This window comes from Pecten maximus, chromosome 14 (genome assembly GCF_902652985.1).
Source record: "Pecten maximus chromosome 14, xPecMax1.1, whole genome shotgun sequence".
Taxonomy (NCBI): Eukaryota; Metazoa; Mollusca; class Bivalvia; order Pectinida; family Pectinidae; genus Pecten; species Pecten maximus.
In genome coordinates this window covers 10,513,632-10,537,639 of record NC_047028.1, presented here as the reverse complement: position 1 = coordinate 10,537,639, position 24,008 = coordinate 10,513,632, and the positions used below count along the sequence as shown (strand labels likewise).

General features: G+C 36.9%; 1 protein-coding gene across 1 annotated transcript; it reads right to left on the bottom strand.

Annotated features, from left to right (window-relative positions):
• Positions 1-561: 561 nt before the first annotated feature.
• LOC117341969 (integrator complex subunit 4-like) lies at positions 562-23,510 on the bottom strand. Its single transcript, XM_033903869.1, has 18 exons — positions 23,446-23,510; positions 22,170-22,479; positions 21,580-21,686; positions 20,880-21,068; positions 20,281-20,420; positions 19,068-19,188; positions 18,561-18,632; positions 17,447-17,621; positions 17,098-17,303; positions 13,446-13,704; positions 13,111-13,244; positions 10,141-10,289; positions 9,441-9,534; positions 6,372-6,446; positions 4,926-5,107; positions 2,925-3,222; positions 2,488-2,608; positions 562-1,799 (listed from the first exon to the last, which is right to left on the bottom strand). Exons 1-18 carry the CDS (start codon positions 23,497-23,499, stop codon positions 1,666-1,668), a joined length of 2,820 nt encoding a protein of 939 aa, XP_033759760.1. The 5' UTR covers positions 23,500-23,510; the 3' UTR covers positions 562-1,665.
• Positions 23,511-24,008: the final 498 nt, after the last annotated feature.

The following is a 24,008-nucleotide window of genomic DNA, read 5'->3' as shown; positions in this document are numbered from 1 at the left end:
TGGTCAGGACTGTCTCAAAATCATTCCAGGCAAGTTTCAGCTAAATCCCACAGGTGGAATTAGAGAAGAGGTTTGAAATGTGAAAAGTTTACGCACGGTGCAAGGTGCACAGCAACGGACAAAGCATGATGGCTATAGGTCATCCTGACCCTTTGGGTCAGATGACCTAATAAAAGTTTATGGATGATGGATGACACATGACAGGCGATGAACGACGGACGCTGACCTACAAATCAAATCTTTTGGATCAGGAGAGCTTAGTAGTCAAATAATCTTGCAATACAACAAGAAATTCAGGAAATCTTTCATTAATCTATGAAAATTGGAACATTACTCTGCTTTGTATATGTAAACATTCGTTCCTCTGATCAGTTCACATGCAAAACAAGGGATAACACATAATTTATGAAATTTTAGATACAATAACAGTAGATGGGAAAGCCTATAATTAGGACATCATCGTGAGCATGCTATAGGTGTATAGCCTTTTACCGTAAATCATAATTCTATATTACCTTCGGTCATAATGTGGAGTTCAAATGATAATAAAACCTAATAGGATATGAGTGATTAGTTTATTTTCTGACATTTTTTTTTTTTTTTAATTTTTACAATCCAGTATTTTCATCAATAAGAACATACCATTTGAACTATAATTATTGGCCAGTATTTAATGTCCTCCTTTTCATCCATACACATACATGACAACAATAGCACTTGTATTATTTCTTATCGCACAGGACTGCTGTAAACTTTCTCACAGAAGTCTTCATGTCCCCAAATATATCTGTTACAAATAAATTGACACATCCTGCAAACATGTTATCAATAACAAATTGACTGGTCAGGCTTTTTCTTTGACCACATGGGTATGTTTTTGTATGTATGATCTTTATTTTACTTCACAGTAAATAATATCAATTTATACTTTTGATACAAGGTAAAACCAAAGCTACCATTGTCTCTAAACAGCCATGTGTTCAGTATTTGTCCTTGGCCATGGAGCACGCCATGCAAGCTCCAGACTTTACTGTGACAGCAAACATTTACTTACAATACAAGGTAAAACCAAAGCCATTGCTTATAACAGTCAACTGTCAAGTTTTTGTCCTTGATCACTCCAGTATATGTGCCACTTAGGTTCCTTTACTTCAAGGTGAAACAGATGTATACTGTTACAAGCTTCAGGTGAAGCTATTCAAAACTAATCATTGTACACACTGCATATGACAGTCAACTGTCAATCATTTGTCTTTTGTGTTGTTGACCTCAATTCCACTGAAGTATAGATTCTGGGGTTTTATTTCACAGTTAAACTGAATGTCCACCATAAGCTAATGAAAATACAACACTGTCGCAGTATGATATTAAATATGAGATTCTGGGTCTCATAGTTACACTTCATGTAAACCATCAGCTGTGGAAAATACAACAATTTTAGTGTTTAACATTACATTATTCATACTGGAGTATACAAACTGCATGTGCACCATTAATTTTGAACAAAGTTCACAGTAAATCTTCGGTTCAGTAGTGTGGTCTTCGTCACTGGCATTGCTGAATAAAACACTACTTTATCACATCAAATCATTGCCAAGTTTAATTTCCAGTCACACTTCCTGACTAAATGTAATTTCCATTGACTTAAGAGATAGTTGTCTATCGTCACCTCTTGAATGCTTTTGGTGATACCAAAACTTTAACTGGGTTACACAGCTCAATGACCGATTCCTTCTTGCCATGATCACCAGAAAATGATGGAGCATCCAGAACAACACTGATCTCAACGTGCGTGGAATCTAAAATGTAACAAAATATCCACAAATAATAACTGTGATAATTCAATTTTCAAATATATTGTACATAAAACGAAATAATGGTTCCAAAATTATCTGTGTAGGGGTGGGGTGGGAGACATTTTTTCAGAGACCCCACCTCCCATTAAATATTAAAACATATTTAGTTTAAAGCAAAAAATCTAGAAAAAATGGGACTTTACCCCAACTACCCATCAAATATTAATTTCCTCCTGCATATCCCACACAGTTATTCCTGGAATGGTCCTTACTCCTTGATATGGTATTTCTTTTAAAATCCAAAATACTTCCGAGCACCCATGGCCAGCTGTTGACTATTCACAGTTTAACACCAATTTCAAAACCTGATAAACTTATTTCTGGTAAAATCAACTTATTGACAAAACATAACAAAACTCTACAGTACTTTTCAGGCTCTTTATACCTACCTATTATATAGAATATACACTCACGGTAAAGGAGAAATGAGATTTTCATTAATTTAATAAGCTACAATCATAATCACCTTTTGAACAACTGGGCCTTGAGAACTATACTGATACCCAATACATATTCTTTTATGTACATGTAATCTTGTTTGCAGAATTTTGGAGCTGAAAGCATTACAATGAATTATGCTTGCATTGATTTAGAATAGCTTTTGTTAACTAAGAATCAGCGTGACTGTTACCTGACCAAGGAGCGTGAGACAGCAAAACCTGAGACTGTAGACGATGTCGTAACTGGCCTAGTCTCTGGAAGGCATCCGGACTGAGAGTGATCATCTGTTTTTGTTGATCGGCATATTTTATCTTAACAAACAAACATAGCCACAAAATCATACAGATTTCTCAGAATGCTATTACATTTGTATTTTGATTTATTAAATCTAATGATATTATTTCTTTTTTAGAGTATTAACTAAAGTATGATTGTAACTGTAAGCATAGAGTTCCATGTAAGTCCCTGGAAATGAGGTATACAGACTTAGGGTATAACAGATTTCTTTTTCATACAACTGATCTATATATCATTCTATATATATCACCTAGGGACAGCTTCTGTCAATAGCATTCTGATATACATGTATATACTAATACTAACAATATACATTTTTGTACTACCTACCTGTACTTTTACATGACAAGGTGACTGTATGTTTTCTAAAGTGGCATCCACACCCACTGCGGTAGTGAGACCCGCTGCAAATTTTATAGGGTTGTCTGATGTCCCTGTCGGTTCATGGAGCACCACACTGGCCTTGCGGATCTTGTTGACCATAGGAAAGGCACAGGCTTTGACTGATTTGAGCGAGAACTGGAGGTGTTTACGGAACTCTGTGTCGCTACACGAGTCGAGACTATCGAGGATGGAGAATAAATAGGTGCTAAAAGGATCAGGGGTGATCTGGTGTGTAGTCATGTATCTGTAAAAGAACAGCATTATCTTTTTTATATCTACCAGTTTATAATTCAACACTTCTATTAGAAATTGTATATGACTATATATTTAGCATTTACATCTGTATACCTACATTGTCTGATAACATGTAGAGGTCTTTTCTAAAAACATCTTACAGCTGTAACTATAAATATGCTGGGGCACCATGAATGCACCCTACTTTAATTTAATAGGCTTCTTCAAAAACAGTTGATTCTAAGTCAAGCCACTGCTGTAACCCAACAGGATGCCTTCAAATCAATTGCCAAAAACTTAAACCTGTATCAAAAGTCCCAAATGTTGTCATTAAATGGGTATTCTGTTGTTGAAGTGACCTAATGCTATGAAAATAAAAGTAAATGGGAATCTTGCATTTTTTCTCTGCTAATTCTAGACTAAAAGTTATAGACTTTTTTACCTTAATACCAAACTTCAAGTCCAAAGATAACCCAAAGTTCTCAATTTTGAAAATGGAACTTCAACCCGAAGTACGAAAAATTAATTGCCGATAATGACTATCAATATAAGCATGCGCACACAAGTTCACATACAAAAAATGACAGATGCCTCCAGACAGTGACAGAGTTTGATATACTTTCTTTACAAATGTGTTATCTATTTCATCACAATTAGTTAAAAATATGAGTGTAAGCTTCTTTTATTTATGAATCTCATAAACTACTGAGCAACTCATATCTGCCAGTCGAACAAAGGAATGCCCCTGTAACTTCCATAACTACAAAGTGATATGCCTGCATTGCAGTGGTGTTTTTCTTTCAAAAACATGCTTAAGGATATCCATTTTACAGACAAATTGAAAATTGATGGTCTACGAGTATCATTCTGTTTTTGTTTTTTTTTTAATTTGATCACTTCGTGAATAAAAAAATAAGATTAACAAACATTGTTAATGTTAATGATTGAGCATCCGTCTTATTCACCTGATCTCGCTCCATCAGACATTCATCTATTTCCAAAACCGAAAACAGCTATTTCAGGCACCCTAACCCTAACATGCAGTGGATGACTTTCTGAACAGCCAAGAAAAGGAGTTCTATAGAAGTGGCAATGAGGCCCTTAAACACCACTAGCAAAAGTGTATAGATACTGAAGGAGATTATGCTGAAAAATAATACAATATGTCAGGTAAAATTAAAATCCTTCAATTTGAGGCTCACAACTTATCAATCAGCCCTCCTACTTTCATCAAATGGGCAACTTTATATGAATTATGTTCATCAAATGTACAACTTTTAGGAATTGCTTTCATCAAAGGTGCACTTTATATGAATTATTTTCATCAAATGTACAACTTTATACAAATTGCTTCCATCAAATGTACAACTTCATATGAATTACTTTTATCAAATGTACAACTTTATGTGAATTACTTTCATCAAATGTCAACATTTTATGAATTGCTTTCATCAAATGTGCAACTTTACATTACTACCAACAAACCCATTGTACAACTTGTACTTAAGTTCACATTTAGTTACATCAACATACAAAATGTACCTCTTCATATGAAATACTGGAAATGTAAAGTAAGTTTAGATATAGTTATGTAAGGATCTATTTACACTGTGTAGAGTTTTTATTTCAACATTTCATTAATATCCAGAAATCCAATATACTAAAGTTAATACTTATATATCATTATAGTACTTAACATGTGAATTATCTTACCTATGTAAGGATTTAAGTTGACAGTTGAAGCGACCCCGAATGGTGGTGAGTTCCTGAAAGTCGCCGAGGCGTGACAGTGTCTGTAGGGTACGGGCTTTTAACTCTGTCTGCCTGACGAGTGAGAGTTCCACACTGCCTAGCCCCAGATATACGTGTTGTAGTCGCTGGGTCATACTCAGGATCTGTATACACCATTAATATAGGACTTGTCAGCAAAGATTGTTTGAATTTACTCATCAATTATTATTCCGTAACTTAAAAAGCACTACAGACTTTAAGGGAAAAAAATGGTCAACTTCAAGAACTTTCCTTAGATTCTGTAATGTTGTCAAATTTAGGTTTGAGATATTGGAATATCAATGAAACAAGTTTGGATTAAAATTAAAAGGACTTGTCATCATAGATTGTTTGGCTAAGTAAGTGTTCCTCTAAAATTCTCAATATAGACAGGTGCATTGTTATTAAATGTGATTTGAAAACTATTCTCTGTACAAATAGTAGTCATTAATATAATTTCTTATACTGTTTACCTTAGGAACAGATGAAAATGGTTAAATTACTAAAATAAAATATTTTCCCAATGATAATTCCAGAAAGTTTAGTTTGCAACCCTTATATGTAGGCTCCACAATCATGCTGTCCAATACATGACTTTTGTCTATTAAGTAGTCAGAACATTTCACTTATTGATAGTTAGGCCCACAAAAATTGTTAGTTTCTGAAGCCCCACCGCATCTTGTTTTATGTCCCGCATCATCTGTTTTTATTCATGAATAAATAACAAATAGTGGAAAAATATCTGGATTTAGTTTTTTTTTTTTTTTTTTCATTTAGCTAGGTATTTCTAAGACACACCTTCAATTGCTCTTAATCTTGGTAAGCCAGACTCTTGTGTAACTGTATGCTTTCCCTAGCATCAAATGCTCATATCAGCAAGACATTCCTGCCCAAATTGCGCCAATTTCAGTGGAAATTGTTTGTGGGGCCAAAATGTTCTAGCGTGGAACATCATTTGTAATTACAGTGAAAGTCGAACCATAATTGCGTTAAATAACTCTATCAAAGATGGCGAATTTGAGCTTTGACAGCAAAATTTCCCTCAGAAATACTTGGACCACGATGTTTTAGCCTAAACTGTACGTTTGTTCAGAATGTTAAAACTGACGTTATTAAAACAAAAACAAACAAAAAAACACCTCATTCCCTCATTACTTTTTGAAAAAAATGGCCTGAGAAACTAATGATTAATCTTTTCTGGCCTAAGACATTTCTTAAATTAATGTCTACACCCACAAAGGAGAAAACTTCAAAAGTAGTGTTTTTGGATAAAGTTTTACTTTCTCTTATGCATCTAAAAATGAGGTTGTAGTAACAAACAAAAAGTATAGATCCTAAATGTGTTGTATGGCCTATATGTAAACGACTGCTGTAGTAAATCGTCGTTACCTTGTCTGTGGTGGACATGATAGTGTCAGTAGCCACACTACTATTCCCTGGAAGGGTCTGCTGTTGCTTCATCAGCTACAAATCAATTATTTAGAGATATATTATATAGTTTAACCTTGTTTATTTGGCTATGCATAAAATATTTTCATTGACATTTCTTGATGATTTGTGTTGGCTTATGATATGCCATTCTGGTATACCAGAGTTACTTCCCTTCGTTTTGTTCACTCTATCAGTGAATATACAGAAAAAGCCTATTCCAGTAAAATATGTATCCAATCCGAAGACTCCAGAAAAAAAATTTGATTCATGGTTTGTGCTGGAAAGCACTGATATTGTTTGGTGCTATTTGTATTAACTCATTTCTATTTCCCTGTTTGACAAACTGAGAGTCCTCCCGTTGAGTAGATATCTTAATGAAATAGCCCCAAAGTGGACAGTCAATGGGAAAATTCCATACATAGAACATTTATCTAAATTTTGTAAACAACCATGTCAGAGTGGTAAATATTGGAGAGTAGACTGAGAGACATCTCTGGAAGTCAGCAATCTTGATACAATGGTAATATATCATTGGTAAATATTGGAGTATAGGTCGAGAGACATTGGTGGTAGACATTGGAGTATAGGTCGAGATATCTCTAGAATATTCAATGTTAATTTTTCTGGAGTAAATATTGAAGTATAGATTGAGAGACGTATTGATGGTAAATACTGAAGTATAGATTGAGAGACATTGATGGTAGATTTTGGAGTATAGGCTGAGCTATCTCTTAGAATATACAATGATAATGTCTCAGTGGTCAATATTGGAGTATAGGTCGAGAGACATTAGTGGTAGATATTGGAGTATAGGTCGAGAGACATTAGTGGTAGATATTAGAGTATAGGTCGAGAGACATTGGTGGTAGATATTGGAGTATAGGTTGAGAGACATTGGTGGTAGATATTGGAGTATAGGTCGAGAGACATTGGTGGTAGATATTGGAGTATGGGTTGAGAGACATTGGTGGTAGATATTGGAGTATAGGTCGAGAGACATTGGTGGTAGATATTGGAGTATAGGTCGAGAGACATTGGTGGTAGATATTGGAGTATAGGTCGAGAGACATTGGTGGTAGATATTGGAGTATAGGTCGAGAGACATTAGTGGTAGATATTGGAGTATAGGTCGAGAGACATTAGTGGTAGATATTGGAGTATAGGTCGAGAGACATTGGTGGTAGATATTGGAGTATAGGTCGAGAGACATTGGTGGTAGATATTGGAGTATAGGTCGAGAGACATTAGTGGTAGATATTGGAGTATAGGTCGAGAGACATTGGTGGTAGATATTGGAGTATAGGTCGAGAGACATTGGTGGTAGATATTGGAGTATAGGTCGAGAGACATTAGTGGTAGATATTGGAGTATAGGTTGAGAGACATTAGTGGTAGATATTGGAGTATAGGTTGAGAGACATTGGTGGTAGATATTGGAGTATAGGTCGAGAGACATTAGTGGTAGATATTGGAGTATAGGTCGAGAGACATTGGTGGTAGATATTGGAGTATAGGTCGAGAGACATTGGTGGTAGATATTGGAGTATAGGTCGAGAGACATTGGTGGTAGATATTGGAGTATAGGTCGAGAGACATTGGTGGTAGATATTGGAGTATAGGTCGAGAGACATTGGTGGTAGATATTGGAGTATAGGTCGAGAGACATTGGTGGTAGATATTGGAGTATAGGTCGAGAGACATTGGTGGTAGATATTGGAGTATAGGTCGAGAGACATTAGTGGTAAGATATTGGAGTATAGGTCGAGAGACATTAGTGGTAGATATTGGAGTATAGGTTGAGAGACATTAGTGGTAGATATTGGAGTATAGGTCGAGAGACATTAGTGGTAGATATTGGAGTATAGGTTGAGAGACATTGGTGGTAGATATTGGAGTATAGGTCGAGAGACATTGGTGGTAGATATTGGAGTATAGGTCGAGAGACATTGGTGGTAGATATTGGAGTATAGGTCGAGAGACATTGGTGGTAGATATTGGAGTATAGGTCGAGAGACATTGGTGGTAGATATTGGAGTATAGGTCGAGAGACATTGGTGGTAGATATTGGAGTATAGGTCGAGAGACATCGGTGGTAGATATTGGAGTATAGGTGGAGAGACATTAGTGGTAGATATTGGAGTATAGGTTGAGAGACATTAGTGGTAGATATTGGAGTATAGGTCGAGAGACATTGGTGGTAGATATTGGAGTATAGGTCGAGAGACATTAGTGGTAGATATTGGAGTATAGGTCGAGAGACATTAGTGGTAGATATTGGAGTATAGGTCGAGAGACATTAGTGGTAGATATTGGAGTATAGGTCGAGACATTGGTGGTAGATATTGGAGTATAGGTCGAGAGACATTGGTGGTAGATATTGGAGTATAGGTCGAGAGACATTAGTGGTAGATATTGGAGTATAGGTTGAGAGACATTGGTGGTAGATATTGGAGTATAGGTGGAGAGACATTAGTGGTAGATATTGGAGTATAGGTTGAGAGACATTGGTGGTAGATATTGGAGTATAGGTCGAGACATTGGTGGTAGATATTGGAGTATAGGTCGAGAGACATTAGTGGTAGATATTGGAGTATAGGTCGAGAGACATTGGTGGTAGATATTGGAGTATAGGTCGAGAGACATTGGTGGTAGATATTGGAGTATAGGTTGAGAGACATTGGTGGTAGATATTGGAGTATAGGTCGAGAGACATTGGTGGTAGATATTGGAGTATAGGTCGAGAGACATTGGTGGTAGATATTGGAGTATAGGTCGAGAGACATTAGTGGTAGATATTGGAGTATAGGGTCGAGAGACATTGGTGGTAGATATTGGAGTATAGGTCGAGAGACATTGGTGGTAGATATTGGAGTATAGGTCGAGAGACATTAGTGGTAGATATTGGAGTATAGGTCGAGAGACATTAGTGGTAGATATTGGAGTATAGGTCGAGATATCTCTAGAATATACAATGATAATGTCTCAGTGTTAAATATAAAGATATACAATGCCTGTGTTTGTAGGTTACCTTGATCAGGAGAAGCTGACACTTAAGGAACAGGGACATACATTCAGATGAGGCAGCTGAGTTGTCATCTAGCTTAGTGATATGTTGTAGGTCTCTGTCAACAAAAAACATCTGCCACTGAGCAAAGGATTCAGTATCCTGCTTATAAAACTACAAACCTATTTTATTCATTCCCTCAAAATCCAGCTATCTGAACATAATAGTCTAAAGTTACAAATGTTATTTTTTAATATTTATTTCATTTTAACCAAGTTTTTACATCATATTACAAATACATATAATACAAGACACATATTTTGATGTATGACTTTCACACACCGAAAATTGATGCATGTGTTGGTTCAACATCATTACCATCATTATCATCATAAAATAATAACATCATCATCATCATCATCATCATTATCATCATAAAATAATAACATCATCATCATCATCATCGTCATCATCATCATCATCATCATCATCATCACTGATATTAGAAGAAGTTAATGACCATACATTAAATTTAGACATAAAACTTAAACAACTACATCCTATCTGGATTACACATCCAAATAAAAAATAATATCATAGGACTATTTTAACATTTTAAGGGGAGATAATAATATGTACTAGTGGAATAAAAGAGAACAATACCTATTATATATATCTGAAAAAGATAATTTAACCGTTTACCATTCAACACTAAACAACTAACCTGACCAACATTTCCAGCAGTCCATGAGCTGCCGTGAGGTCCATAGTCCCAATATTTTCCAGCTGTCGAAGTGACTGTTGAACAAACTGCCCACTGTCAGACTTGACCCGATTAGTTTGGACAGTTTCCCCATAAATCTTGCCGGGCACCTGTCATACAGATATTTTGTTAACAACAAATGTATCATGGATGGAATGATATATGTCAGTGGTATCATCGGATGCCAAAGTGACATGGATTCTGGAATATCAAAATGTATAAAATAACTAGAAGTAACTAGTAAAAAAAAGTAACTAGAAGAATTATTCAAATACAAGAGGCCCAGAGGGCCTGTATCGCTCACCTGGATTGTATGAGATATGAAACAATAAACAGTTCCTTCCATTTTTTTGAATTTTTTTGAATCCCTACCCAAAAGGATACTACCAGTCAAACCAGTCAAATATGAGCTGTTTCAGAGAAAAAGTTGTTCATATCAATTTAGTTAAATTGACCCCTTTTGGCTCAACCCCTCAGCCCCCTGGAGGGTCAACCCCAATTGTACAATTTTGAATCCCCACCCCATGACCATGCAAGCAGGCAAATATGAGTAATATCCACTGTTTAGTTTCAGAGAAGAAATTGTTTATATCAATTTAGCCAAATTGACCCCTTTTGGCCCCACCCATCAGCCCCCAGGGGGGGTCAGCCCAATCATTTATACAGTTTTGAATCCCCACCTATAGTGATGCTACCAGGCAAATATGAGAGATATCCATTGTTCGGTTTCAGAGAAGAAGTCATTTATATCAATATATCCCAATTGATCCCTTTTGACCCCACCCCTCAGGCCCCTGGGGTCAGCCCCATCATTTGGACAATTTTGAATCCCCACCCAATAGTGATGCTACCAGGCAAATATGAGCGATATCCATTGCTCATTTTCAGAAGTTGTTTATATCAGTATAGCTATATTTACCCCTGTTGGTCCCGCCCCTCAGGCCCCAGGGGGGTCAGCTCCACCACTTATACAATTTTGAATCCCCACCTCATAGTGTTGCTACCAGGCAAATATGAACAATATTTATAGCTCGGTTTTAGAGAAGAAGTCGTTTATATCAATATAGCCCAATTGACCCCTTTTGGCCCCGCCCCTCAGGCCCCAGGGGGCCAGCCCCATCATTTGCACAGTTTTGAATCCCCACCCAATAGTGATGCTACCAGGTAAATATGAGCGAAATCCATTGCTCGTTTTCAGAGAAGAAGTTGTTTATATCAGTATAGCTATATTTACCCCTGTTGGCCCCGCCCCTCAGGCCCCTTGGGGGTCAGCCCCACCATTTGTACAATTTTGAATCCCCACCTCATAGTGTTGCTACTAGGCAAATATAAATAATATTTATAGCTCAGTTTTAGAGAAGAAGTCGTTTATATCAATATAGCCCAATTGACCCCTTTTCCCCCCTCAGGCCCCAGGGGGCCAGCGCCATCATTTGTACAGTTTTGAATCCTCACCCAATAGTGATGCTACCAGGTAAATATGAGCAATATCCATTGTTCGGTTTCAGAGAAGAAGTCGTTTATATGAATATAGCCCTATTGACCACATTTGGCCCCGCCCCTCAGGCCCCTAGGGGGTCAGCCCCATCATTTGTACAATTTTGAATCCCCAACTCATAGTGATGCTACCAGGCAAATATGAGTGATATCCATTGCTCGGATTCAGAGAAGAAGTTGTTTATATCAATATAGCTATATTGACCCCTTTTGGCCCCGCCCCTCTGACCCCTGGGGGGTCAGCCCCACCATTTGTACAATTTTGAGTCCCCAACCAATAGTGATGCTACCAAGTAAATATGAGCAATATCCATTGCTCGGTTTCAGAGAAGAAGTCGTTTATATGAATATAGCCCAATTGACCACATTTGGCCCCGCCCCTCAGGCCCCTAGGGGGGTCAGCCCCATCATTTGTACAATTTTGAATCCCCACCTCATAGTGATGCTACCAGGCAAATATGAGTGATATCCATTGCTCGGATTCAGAGAAGAAGTCGTTTATATCAATATAGCTATATTGACCCCTTTTGGCCCCGCCCCTCAGACCCCTGGGGGGTCAGCCCCACCATTTGTACAATTTTGAGTCCCCACCCCATAGGGATGCTTCTGACCAAATTTGGACCAGGTGAGCTAATAATTATTATACAGCTTATTACAAATGTTATAAAGTTTATAGAATTTACCAACGACAGAAGACCTGGACAAAATTAAAAAGAGCAATATTATAACTCTTTCAGTTATACAATTTATACTGATTTTTACCTTTGTAAAAATATCCAAGTCAAAGTGTCACTCAGGAAAACAATACTATATATCATGTTTCAAAGTGATCTGCCAAAAAACTGTGAGAGATCTTCTGATAATAATCAAATATTGAAATTAACAATGGGCAATATCTTTTGAACAAGTGGTTGAACCAAAGAGCAGTTACGGATAGTACAACTACTGTATATACCATTAGTATTTAATTAAGCTACCAAGTTTCAGTAATTAGTTGGAAAATATAGGAGATCTCTGGACAAACAAAATTTTATGTTGGATAGACAGACAATTCCAAACCAAAAAACATCAAAACCTGATGAGTGTATTAAACAAATTTCACAGAAATTCACTTCTAAAAGCCAACATGAAACATTGACTGATTGCAGCAATTCTGATAAAACTAAGTGTGTATTCAACCTGAGCACATCCTTATTTATTTATAAGCTGTATCTGTAATTTTCTTGTCTATTAAAGTCACACCTGTTATTATTATCTCACCTGTAAGAAAGGTAAAACAGGTAAAGAATACTCATGTAGGAAATATTCTCCTTTAGGTAGTGTAAGTCACACCTGTAATTATCTTACCTGTAAGAAAGGCAAAACATGTAAAGAATACTCGTGTAGGAAATATTCTCCTTTAGGTAGTGTAAGTCACACCTGTAATTATCTCACCTGTAAGACGGGTAACATGTCAGGAATACTCTCCTTGAGATAGTAATAGTGGCGCCACACATGACCCTGGAACATTGGCATCATAGTGGGCGTGTTCACAGCCGAATTAAACACCAATAATAGGATACTGATGTCTGAAGTTAGAGGTTAAAGGTCAAACCATAGTATTACAAAGTTACATCGACTTAATTTACACTAGGTATATAAACAAATCAAAGCATCTATAATTCACATAAATGTTTAAAAAAGATATCCATGTTCAACTGGATATGGGAAAAAAATATTCTCTTTGCACTTGATTAAATCACTGAAACACTTCAGGCAGCAAAGGATACAGGCAGGATCTTCCATGTCTGGTTCAGGTGTGTCGAAGTAGGGGTGAAGACATAGCAGCTCCGGAACTAGTGGGAGAATTAAGTGGGCATGGTGTTTACCGAGATGCTGCATACAGCGCCACACTGACAATTTGTCCTGTGGATAACGCCTCAGGTTATCTAACAGATTTATCACACTTGTGTTCAGACACTCTTTTGTAGCAAGCTTCATCTCACAAAGCATGTTCCGCAGGGCTTCTCTTGTACTGCCTGAAAAATCCTGCCAACAAATTCATGTGATATTAATTATGAAACTTTCTTGTTTAAAAAACTTTACATGAAACCATTATAATGCTGAACTATACTAAACTATATAATTCCTCACTATGCTCCTCAGGTCAATGACATGTATATAGAAACTTCAACTAATATTTACATTTCCTTGTGGGTTCAATATATAACCTTACAAACAACAAGAGATCCCAGAGGGATCTTGGCGCCCACCATTGAATGATCTTTATAGGTTCCATGTCAGATTGATCTTTTCTCTACTTTTCCCTTCTTCTAAGTCTTACTAATCTGTGTAAATTCAGAAACAGCCCTCTAGATCTAGTACTTTTCAAACAAGGGGAACCTATATATAAAATTTAAGATTTAGCGATAATGGCTGTCTGTCGGCCATGTTGTTTTCCGATTGGTCCCAAAATGCAATACCAGGGACCAAGGGGAACCTACATATGAAATTTGAGAAAGATCCCTTCAGTACCTTCTGTACAATAGCGATAACAAACTTCAATTTTCAAAATACAAGATGGCTGCCTGTCAGCCAGGTTGTTTTCTGACTGGTCTCAAAATCCAATATGTATAACTAGACACAGAGGGCAACCAACAAATGAAATTCAGAAAGATCCTTTCAGCAATTTCTGAGAAATAGCGATAACAAACTTCAATTGTCAAAATCCAAGATGGCTGCCTGTCGGCCATGTTGTTTTCCGAATAGTCTCAAAATGCAATATGCATAACAAGGCACAGAGGGGAACCTACATATGAAATTTGAGAAAGATCCCTTCAGTACTTTCTGAGAAATAGCGATAACAAACTTCAATTGTCAAAATCCAAGATGGCTGCCTGTCGGCCATGTTGTTTACAGATTAGTCTCAAAATGCAATATGCATAACTAGGCACCGAGGGAAGCCTACATATGAAATTTCAGAAAGATCCCTTCATAAGTATCTGAGAAATAGCGATAACAAACTTCAATTGTCAAAATCCAAGATGGCTGCCTGTCGGCCATGTTGTTTTCCAATTGGTCTCAAAACGCAATATGCATAACTAGGCACCAAGAGGAACCTTTATATGAAATTTCAGAAAGATCCCTTCATAAGTTTCTGAGAAAGAGCGATAACAAACTTCAATTGTCAAAATCCAAGATGGCTGCCTGTCGGCCATGTTGTTTTCCGATTGGTCTCAAAATGCAATATGCATAACTAGGCACCAAGGGGAATCTACATATGAAATTTCAGAAAGATCCCTTCAGTACTGTTTAAGAAATAGCGATAACAAACTTCAATTATCAAAATCCAAGATGGCTGCCTGTCGGCCATGTTGTTTTCCGATTGGTCTCAAAATGCAATATGCATAACTAGGCACCAAGGGGAGTCTACATATGAAATTTGAGAAAGATCCCTTCAGTACTTTCTCAGAAATAGCGATAACAAACTTCAATTATCAAAATCCAAGATGGCTGCCTGTCGGCCATGTTGTTTTCCGATTGGTCTCAAAATGCAATATGCATAACTAGGCACCAAGGGAAACCTACATATGAAATTTGAGAAAGATCCCTTCATTACTTTCTCAGAAATAGCGATAACAAACTTCAATTATCAAAATCCAAGATGGCTGCCTGTCGGCCATGTTGTTTTCCGATTGGTCTCAAAATGCAATATGCATAACTAGGCACCAAGGGAAGCCTACATATGAAATTTGAGAAAGATCCCTTCAGTACTTTCTCAGAAATAGCGATAACAAACTTCAATTGTCAAAATCCAAGATGGCTGCCTGTCGGCCATGTTGTTTTCCGATTGGTCTCAAAATGCAATATGCATAACTAGGCACCAAGGGAAGCCTACATATGAAATTTGAGAAAGATCCCTTCAGTACTTTCTCAGAAATAGCGATAACAAACTTCAATTATCAAAATCCAAGATGGCTGCCTGTCGGCCATGTTGTTTTCCGATTGGTCTCAAAATGCAATATGCATAACTAGGCACCAAGGGAAGCCTACATATGAAATTTGAGAAAGATCCCTTCAGTACTTTCTCAGAAATAGCGATAACAAACTTCAATTGTCAAAATCCAAGATGGCTGCCTGTCGGCCATGTTGTTTTCCGATTGGTCTCAAAATGCAATATGCATAACTAGGCACCAAGGGGAATCCACATATGAAATTTGGGAAAGATCCCTTCAGTACTCTCTGAGGATTAGCGATAACAAGAATTGTTTACGGACGGACGGACGGAGGGACGGACGGACGGACGGACGGAGGGACGGACCACGGACCACGGACGCAGGGCGATTTGAATAGCCCACCATCTGATGATGGTGGGCTAAAACACTGTTTAGAAATGTGTAAACATCAAATTTGATGTGAAGGAATACATTGTTCAAAGCCTGGCCGGTGCATACATGCGCAATTAGTGTGAATGCCCAATAACTATTTTCGTTTCTGTTTTGACTTTTTTCAATAAAATATGAATGGAATATGGTAGAAATAACTAAAATAAAGCGATGAAAATATGTTCGAAATATCTCAAAAGAATTGAATAAAAAAAAGATGTAACTGTGAAACTATATTTTGTATTTCCTGCAGTTGACAACCAAGAAAATGCAGTTTACACATCATCAAACGATAATCAACATACTTTATATATCAATCTACCCAATGAATCATATTAAAGAATATTATAAGTTCATATGATAAAATCTAGTGTTATCCTATACGTAACCAGTATGACCAGACATCAATACCTGTAGGACACCGAGTATGACCAGACATCAATACCTGTAGGACACCGAGTATGACCAGACATCAATACCTGTAGGACCCTGAGTATGACCAGACATCAATACCTGTACGACCCCGAGTATGACCAGACATCAATACCTGTAGGACACCGAGTATGACCAGACATCAATACCTGTAGGACACCGAGTATGACCAGACATCAATACCTGTAGGACCCCGAGTATGACCAGACATCAATACCTGTAGGACCCCGAGTATGACCAGACACCAATACCTGTACGACCCCGAGTATGGCCAGACATCAATACCTGTAGGACCCCGAGTATGACCAGACATCAATACCTGTACGACCCCGAGTATGACCAGACATCAATACCTGTAGGACACCGAGTATGACCAGACATCAATACCTGTAGGACACCGAGTATGACCAGACATCAATACCTGTAGGACCCCGAGTATGACCAGACATCAATACCTGTACGACCCCGAGTATGACCAGACATCAATACCTGTAGGACCCAGAGTATGACCAGACATCAATACCTGTAGGACCCAGAGTATGACCAGACATCAATACCTGTAGGACCCCGAGTATGACCAGACACCAATACCTGTAGGACCCCGAGTATGACCAGACATCAATACCTGTAGGACCCCGAGTATAATCTCCAGCTGGTCTTCCCTCAGAGTTAGGATATGACTGAGTTTGCGGAGACTGTTGATCGCATTGAGGCGTACGCTCTTGATTTCATCGTTGAACATATCTATGATGCTGTCCTGAGAAAGTGCAGCAAAGCTCGGTGACTGAGCAGCCAGCTCACACAGGGAATCCAAGGAGGCATTCCTCACCTCTGTCAAATTTAAACCAGTGTGAAAAAATTGTCTCAATAAAACAAACCACTACTGTATCCTGATAAATCGTTTAAGTAGAATAAACAGGTAATCATTGGTATTTAATCAAACGCTGTTAAGTGGATAATACTAAATTTTTTACCTAGAAATTCATCTTCTAGACCATGAACAAAGGCTCCACAAGCTCCAATATTCATCAGGGATACTGCGTCAGGGTCCACCTCCTCCTTGGGGGCATCGTCTGCCCACTTCTGTCCTGTGGCCCACTGACCGGAGGAGAAATGTTCCTTTGCTCTCTCGTGAGCACTTTCTTTCTTCTGTTATTTTAATATAAAAAGTGTTACACTAATATTTAATTCAATTCAATTAAGAAATGAGCTTCCAATTACATATTTTGACCACCGAGCTTTAATCCTTTGGTATACAATGAGAAAGTAAAAAGAAGACAAAAAAATCAGGATAATATATCCAATATTAATTAATGTTTTACTCAGTTATCTTGTCTTCCCAATCAGAGGCAAAATTGCATGAGCAACTAGAGACAGGGGAGAAGATATTTGATTATGAAGTTAAATATCTGTTTTGCACTTTCTATTTTACATGATCAGATTCAACTTCTCAAGATATAGTGATAACAAGTTTTTGTTTACGATCCGACGACAAGGGTGGACAACAAACAAAGACAGTCCAATAGCCCATCATCTGAGGATGTTTGACTAAAAACCAATGTCTATATTGGTGATACTATCTCTTCTAGATTAAAACACTAACATATAACATGTGTTATTTATTTTTCTACTTAGTGATTACGATTAATTTTGATGAATCCAATTTTTTATTTAAATTTAAACTGCTACCTAGCTATGAGTAGAATGCTGAGCAATGAATTTAGAGTAAGATGATTAATCTGCTAAAGTAACGGACAACAAAGTAATCTGTCAGCAATCAGAGAAATATCTAGCATTTGATTGTAAGAAAGATTACTGTAAACAAACATATTTTAGCAGTACTTGTCTTTTAGCAATTTTCGCACTTAAGAATTTTGCTAATTTTGGATTGCGCTAATGTTAGTTTATTCAAAATGTTTTATATGGCAAGCATTGTCTGTGAACTAATTTATTGTTGGGCTAATCTGTTTTGATTACCTGTTACGCTAAAATTTGAGCATGCTAAAAATACGTCCATTTACAGTAAGTTCACAATCAGGTACAGTGATCAGTACACTACTTTTAATGTACATCTTATTTATTACTAACCCTCATGTTAGACATCAACTTCTTGTCCAGGGTCTGTTCCAGGAACTTTGGACTGACTTGATGAAGGGAACCCTGAAACCACAATCACATGCTATAAACCTAGAAGGGATCGCACTGTGGGTTCAAGTAAGACGGTTCAACAGCATCTGTACTTTAATCTAAAATTATCTTTACAAAATAAATGTAACACGGTCTTAAAACTTACTCATACTGTACTATATCATTCATATTCACATTAGTTACAAATGTAATTAACTGGTCCTCTATCCAAAAAAAGCCATAATCATGTTTGTTTTTTTTTTTTTTCCAACAAATCAATTTTAATCCCCCATCTATTAGAAAGCTGCCGGGGTTGGGGAGCCCCGGGGTCAGCTCTTTGACAATAATGTGTCCTCATACAAGAGGGCTCTCATTCTTTATCATCTCTAAACATCATCATGTATGTTAGTAGTGATTCTGACTTTAACATTGATGATATATGTGTGTGGTCCAGACAGATGCTCTCACCAGTAATGTTGCTGCCTCAACCCGTACAATCATAGAGATATCATTGATCATGTTACAGATCTTTGTGAAGCCATCGTCAACTAATCGAAGTTTCTCATCTGAGTCAGGGACAGGAATCAGACTACCAATCAGAAAGTTAGACAAATTCACTACAGTGACATTGAGTTTCAACATGTTTCAAAGCAGTTACAGAAGACACACACCTAAATTCTTTAGGTAGATAAGTAGTAATTATGCCATATCAAAATAAAGTCAAGGACAATAAAAAAATTATTATGTGTATTTAATACTCCTGGAACATTTGTTCAAAACAGCATGTAAATCTATCGAGAATTTCTACTGTAAAATTAGCAGTCCTCCTCTAGTTAGGTCCTCAGCTGTGAAGGCAGTTCAGTAAGTTGTAAGGGACTGGGAGTGGGTTTGGAAGTGAATTAACCCATAAATGACATATAAGTCATTATCATCATGTGTATAAACGGAAAACCTTGTCAGAAATAGTTAAAGGTATTTTTTTTAAACTATAATTATAGTCATTATAATTTTTACAAGACACTCAGCATTGAGAGTAACACACCAGAATTTATCAAATATTTAACTTAATGTATTAACGTTATCTCTGTCAGTAATTTCATATAATTATAGCTAAATGTATTTGATAAGGAGGATACATGGTTTTATTAACCTTAGAAAAAATATTGACCAAGGACCAACAAAATTGGAGGTTGATGATTTTTTCAGGTTAATCAAACCAGGTATTGACAGAAACCAAAAGGCTACCGTATAATAGTTTCATATAAAATGAATATTTTGATTGAAAAATCAATGAATGCAAAGTGCACTTTTAGATAACAATCAAAACAGTAAATTTTTGTATTAAAATACATTCAGTACAGTAATTCATAAATAATTCATTAATAACTTTGATTTGAACATTCAGAGTTATTGTTTGTCTAGGTTTCAATTGCTTGCAAGATATTAGATATATCGTTGGACATTACCAAGGGGAAGTAATGCATAACTTATTTTTACCAAGCTTTTTTTTGCAAATCCAGTCAATACCCTTCTTTAATCAGGATCCACATGACATTGTTTTAATCAATCAGAAAGTGTAAAAAATATCTTAAATAAACTAAATTTCAACAAATAATGCACTAATCACACCTAACTAATTGATGATACCGTAAAACAGATTATAGTATATACACTGACTGACCTCTCAGGATATAGATGACTGAGAACCCAAAGAAGTTTCATGGCGGCCAGTCTGACCCCTCGGTAATCATCTGTGAGGGCAGAGCAGGCATGTTGGTATATCCCTTCCCCCAGAGGCAGGCCTCTCTGGTGAAACTGGAGCTGTAATACAAATATACATATTTTTCATTACTCCTTCCTATTACATATATGGCGATGGGAGATTGAAAAGCTTCCCTTGCATTGCAGGTAAAGAACCTGGGTTGTTCTTGTCAGACTTTGGGAGCATAAGGTCACCTGACTATCACATGATAGCGAGAACTTCTCTTTAGCTTAGTGGTAGGAGATTTTTTTGGAGTGTAAAAGCTCACTAGTTTAAGTTTGAATATAGGGAGGACAAAAAATTCTCAATTACTCATTTCCATTCTTGAACTTCCATTATTTCACTCCAGTTAAGAGAATTGGCATTCCTAGCCAGAATCTACTATATAAGATCTAGATTATCTATTGATATACAAGTAAATCTGAGTGATGAACAGGGCCTGAAATTCATCACTTTATTGTAATCTGTTTAGAAATTATCAACTGTTGAAAAGACATCTTCTCAGGGGAGATAATCACCATTGCCTGAAATGCCCGTGCCCTCACTCGAGGATCATGATCCTGTGTAAAACCCATAAGTAACTTCTGTATGGTCATACTGCCACTGCCTGATTGGCTACTATCTTCAATTGTCTGGTCAGGTGATCCCAAATCTCCAATCAAATCCAAGCAACTACATCTGGCTATGTGGCCAGTGTTCCTTAGATACTGAAAAAAACAACAGAAATCATCTTAAATAATATACAAAACCTAGTGTGCAAAATTTCATATTTAGAATACTAGTCAGACATGTTCATCTTGAAAAGTTCTACTAACCTGGCCTGTATTTTCACAGTAAATATTAAGATGTTTCACTAACCTCAACATAATATCTACTAGACAAGGGAATTAGGCTAGTGGAATGGTACCCCCCCCCCCCCCCCCTAAAGATCTTGCATTCTTTGATTGAGGATATAATTTTTTCGTTGTGCTTTCAGCAGTAAATCTAATAGAATCAACAACATAAATAGCATATATGATATTACTCCAGTCAAACTTGCCAACAGTGGCACCAAGGGACCGTTAAAAAAATTATTCACTATTATAGACAGGTGCTTTTTATACATGTGTGTTCCACCAGTCAATTATAATTATATTATCCTATTTTATCCAACTTGAAGATATAAAACTTATCACAGTGTAGTATGAATATGATGAAATACTGACAGGGCATACTAACCTGTTTACCGGTCATGATGAGTTGATGATGCAGAGAAGTGTTGTAGGGAGAAGACATTCCAATCTTCCTCAAAACCTCCACAAGCTGACTGATGGCCTTGTTGGACTCTGGTTGTCAAAAAAAACCCACAAATATTTAAATCAGGAATCAGCAAGTAACAAAGTGTCATTTTTTACTTCATTCCCCCTCCCCCATTAACATATAAGTTCACCTGTACATGTATATCAGGGCCTACAAGAGGGATCATTTTAATTACCATCAAGAACAAGCTATATAAATCATCATATAATAATATTATGTTGTATTTTTTCATGACTTAGGGACCTTTAACCTTTTAAATTTTAGGTTATAAACCTATAGTCACACTATATGTATGAAATCAACGTTGATCTCAATATAACAACTGATCATGATATAGGATCACGATGATGACCTGCAATTATAGATGTACCATATGCATGACAGTAAAAATAATAGATTTTTCTTTTTTTCTTTTTAAATCAGAAATTCAACAATATAGCTGTGATGAAATAATTTCTTATTCTCCCTTTACGCCATGTAATAATTTATTTATGACCTGGATGACTTACTTTCTGTTTTTAGAAGTCTGATGATGTCATCTGCTAGGGCCTCTGCATTGTACCCTGGAAGTTGTACAAGACGAGCCAGAAGTGATGCAACCTTCCACCTCAGTACTGCCTCCTTTTCTCGGGGGTAATGGTCGAGCAGTTCACGGACCACACCAGACACATCCTCTCCATGCAGTGGGAAGTTTCCCTCAAATGCCAATAATCTCTGCAGTGTTTCATAAGTGCTTGTGGCACCCTCTAAATCAAGACTGATTTCCTGGGGTGGTGGTCGCTGGATGAGCTTCAGTCTCTTGACAGGCTTAGGCTCCTCCTGCAGATTAAATATAGAATTCAATTACAATAGGAATGAGGACAATGCTTCATTTATCTAGTTAATTTGAGAGCTACACTGTACATGTTGGTCAATGCTTACCTGGGAGTTTGCAATCTCCCATATAAATAATAATATATATACAGTAATCACATGATGGTATATACAATTTTTCTCCACCATGATGTGGAAATGACAATGTAATAAGTAATAATTGACTAATATAATCAGAATTATTATTTGTTGATGAGAGAGAGAGAGAGAGACAGGGGGGATGCCTTGAACCAATATTAAAGGCGAGGAAAAGAGGGGGGGGGGGGATGATAGCTAGTCGAATCTTCCCGAGCTTTCCAGGAAATGTTGAGCAGCTTTGGCGATTTTTATATTTTCGGCTGGAGAAATATTAGGATCATCATTACAAATTAAAGAAAATCTATGTTGACAGGCTGAGGGCCGTACCATAACAAATCAGCAATAAGTGTTCTTCTCCAGTTGACATATATGTATAGGCTACTGTTAAAATATTTCATTAAAAAATGGAAACAGTCAAAAGAAGACATGCTGCAGTCGATCAAAGGGACACCGGACACTCTACTTGTAAACAGAATATGTATGAAACGCGTCGCCACTATGACCAGGAACCGAACTGGACAATTTCATTAAATTTATGAAAATAGTAAAACATAAAAAATCCACCCTATTTGCTTTGGTTTTTTTTATTATTGAAGCATATGATTAATCAGTATAGTGGGATTGTTCTTATAAAATCATGCATACGTTTCAGAACATAACAGAACATATTCTGAACAGAACAGAGCATCCGTCGAAACTGGGGATGCAGCCCGGCATTATAAAGGTATCGATTTGTAACTGCTCTCCTTATGTGATTTTGGTCATAAATAATTACCTAAATTATCATGTTATAATGAGATTCATGGGTGGCAAACAAATTCACGCATTATTTACCTGAATAACATGGCTAAACTCAGCAACTGCTCGCTTCTTCAGGAGGGCAGCCATTTTGAAGAAAACTAAAATAAAACTCCGAGCTGGAAGCATATTTCCGGAAGAAGTCATCGCAACGATAGCTATGTAAAAAAAACGTAATAATTCGTCATAAGCGTCTATCAACGATCTAATCATTATCATATGTTCCCCTTATAAAATGCGTATCACACAATGTAATCACATTGATTTGTATTTTTTATTTTTAGCCTAATCGATATCGTCAAAACAAAGCATTATTTTTTTAGAATTAATCAAACGCTATATTGATATAACTATACAATGTGTAATACAAAAACGAATGAAACTTAATACTAATTTCCAATTAGATTCTTTATAGAAAGCTTAAGGCGCCATTAAAAGAGGGGGGGGGGGGGGGGGGTCAATATTCGTACAAGGCTTCCCTTCTAATGGTAGAGTCAAATCAATTACGATATATTTCAACATTTGAAGTTTTAACCAGATCTTTTTCAACCTGCCCCAATTCCCTGTATGGCCCCTCTATCCATGGACACGTGGAAACA

Coding starts and splice junctions, on each gene's coding strand:
- LOC117341969 (XM_033903869.1), bottom strand. CDS start 23,499: ATGGCTGCCCTCCTGAAGAAGCGAGCAGTTGCTGAGTTTAGCCATGTT. Junction 21,069..21,579: donor TCATCATGACCGGTAAACAG/GTTAGTATGCCC, acceptor TGTTTTTTTCAG/TATCTAAGGAACACTGGCCA. Junction 2,609..2,924: donor CTTGTCATGTAAAAGTACAG/GTAGGTAGTACA, acceptor TTGTTTGTTAAG/ATAAAATATGCCGATCAACA.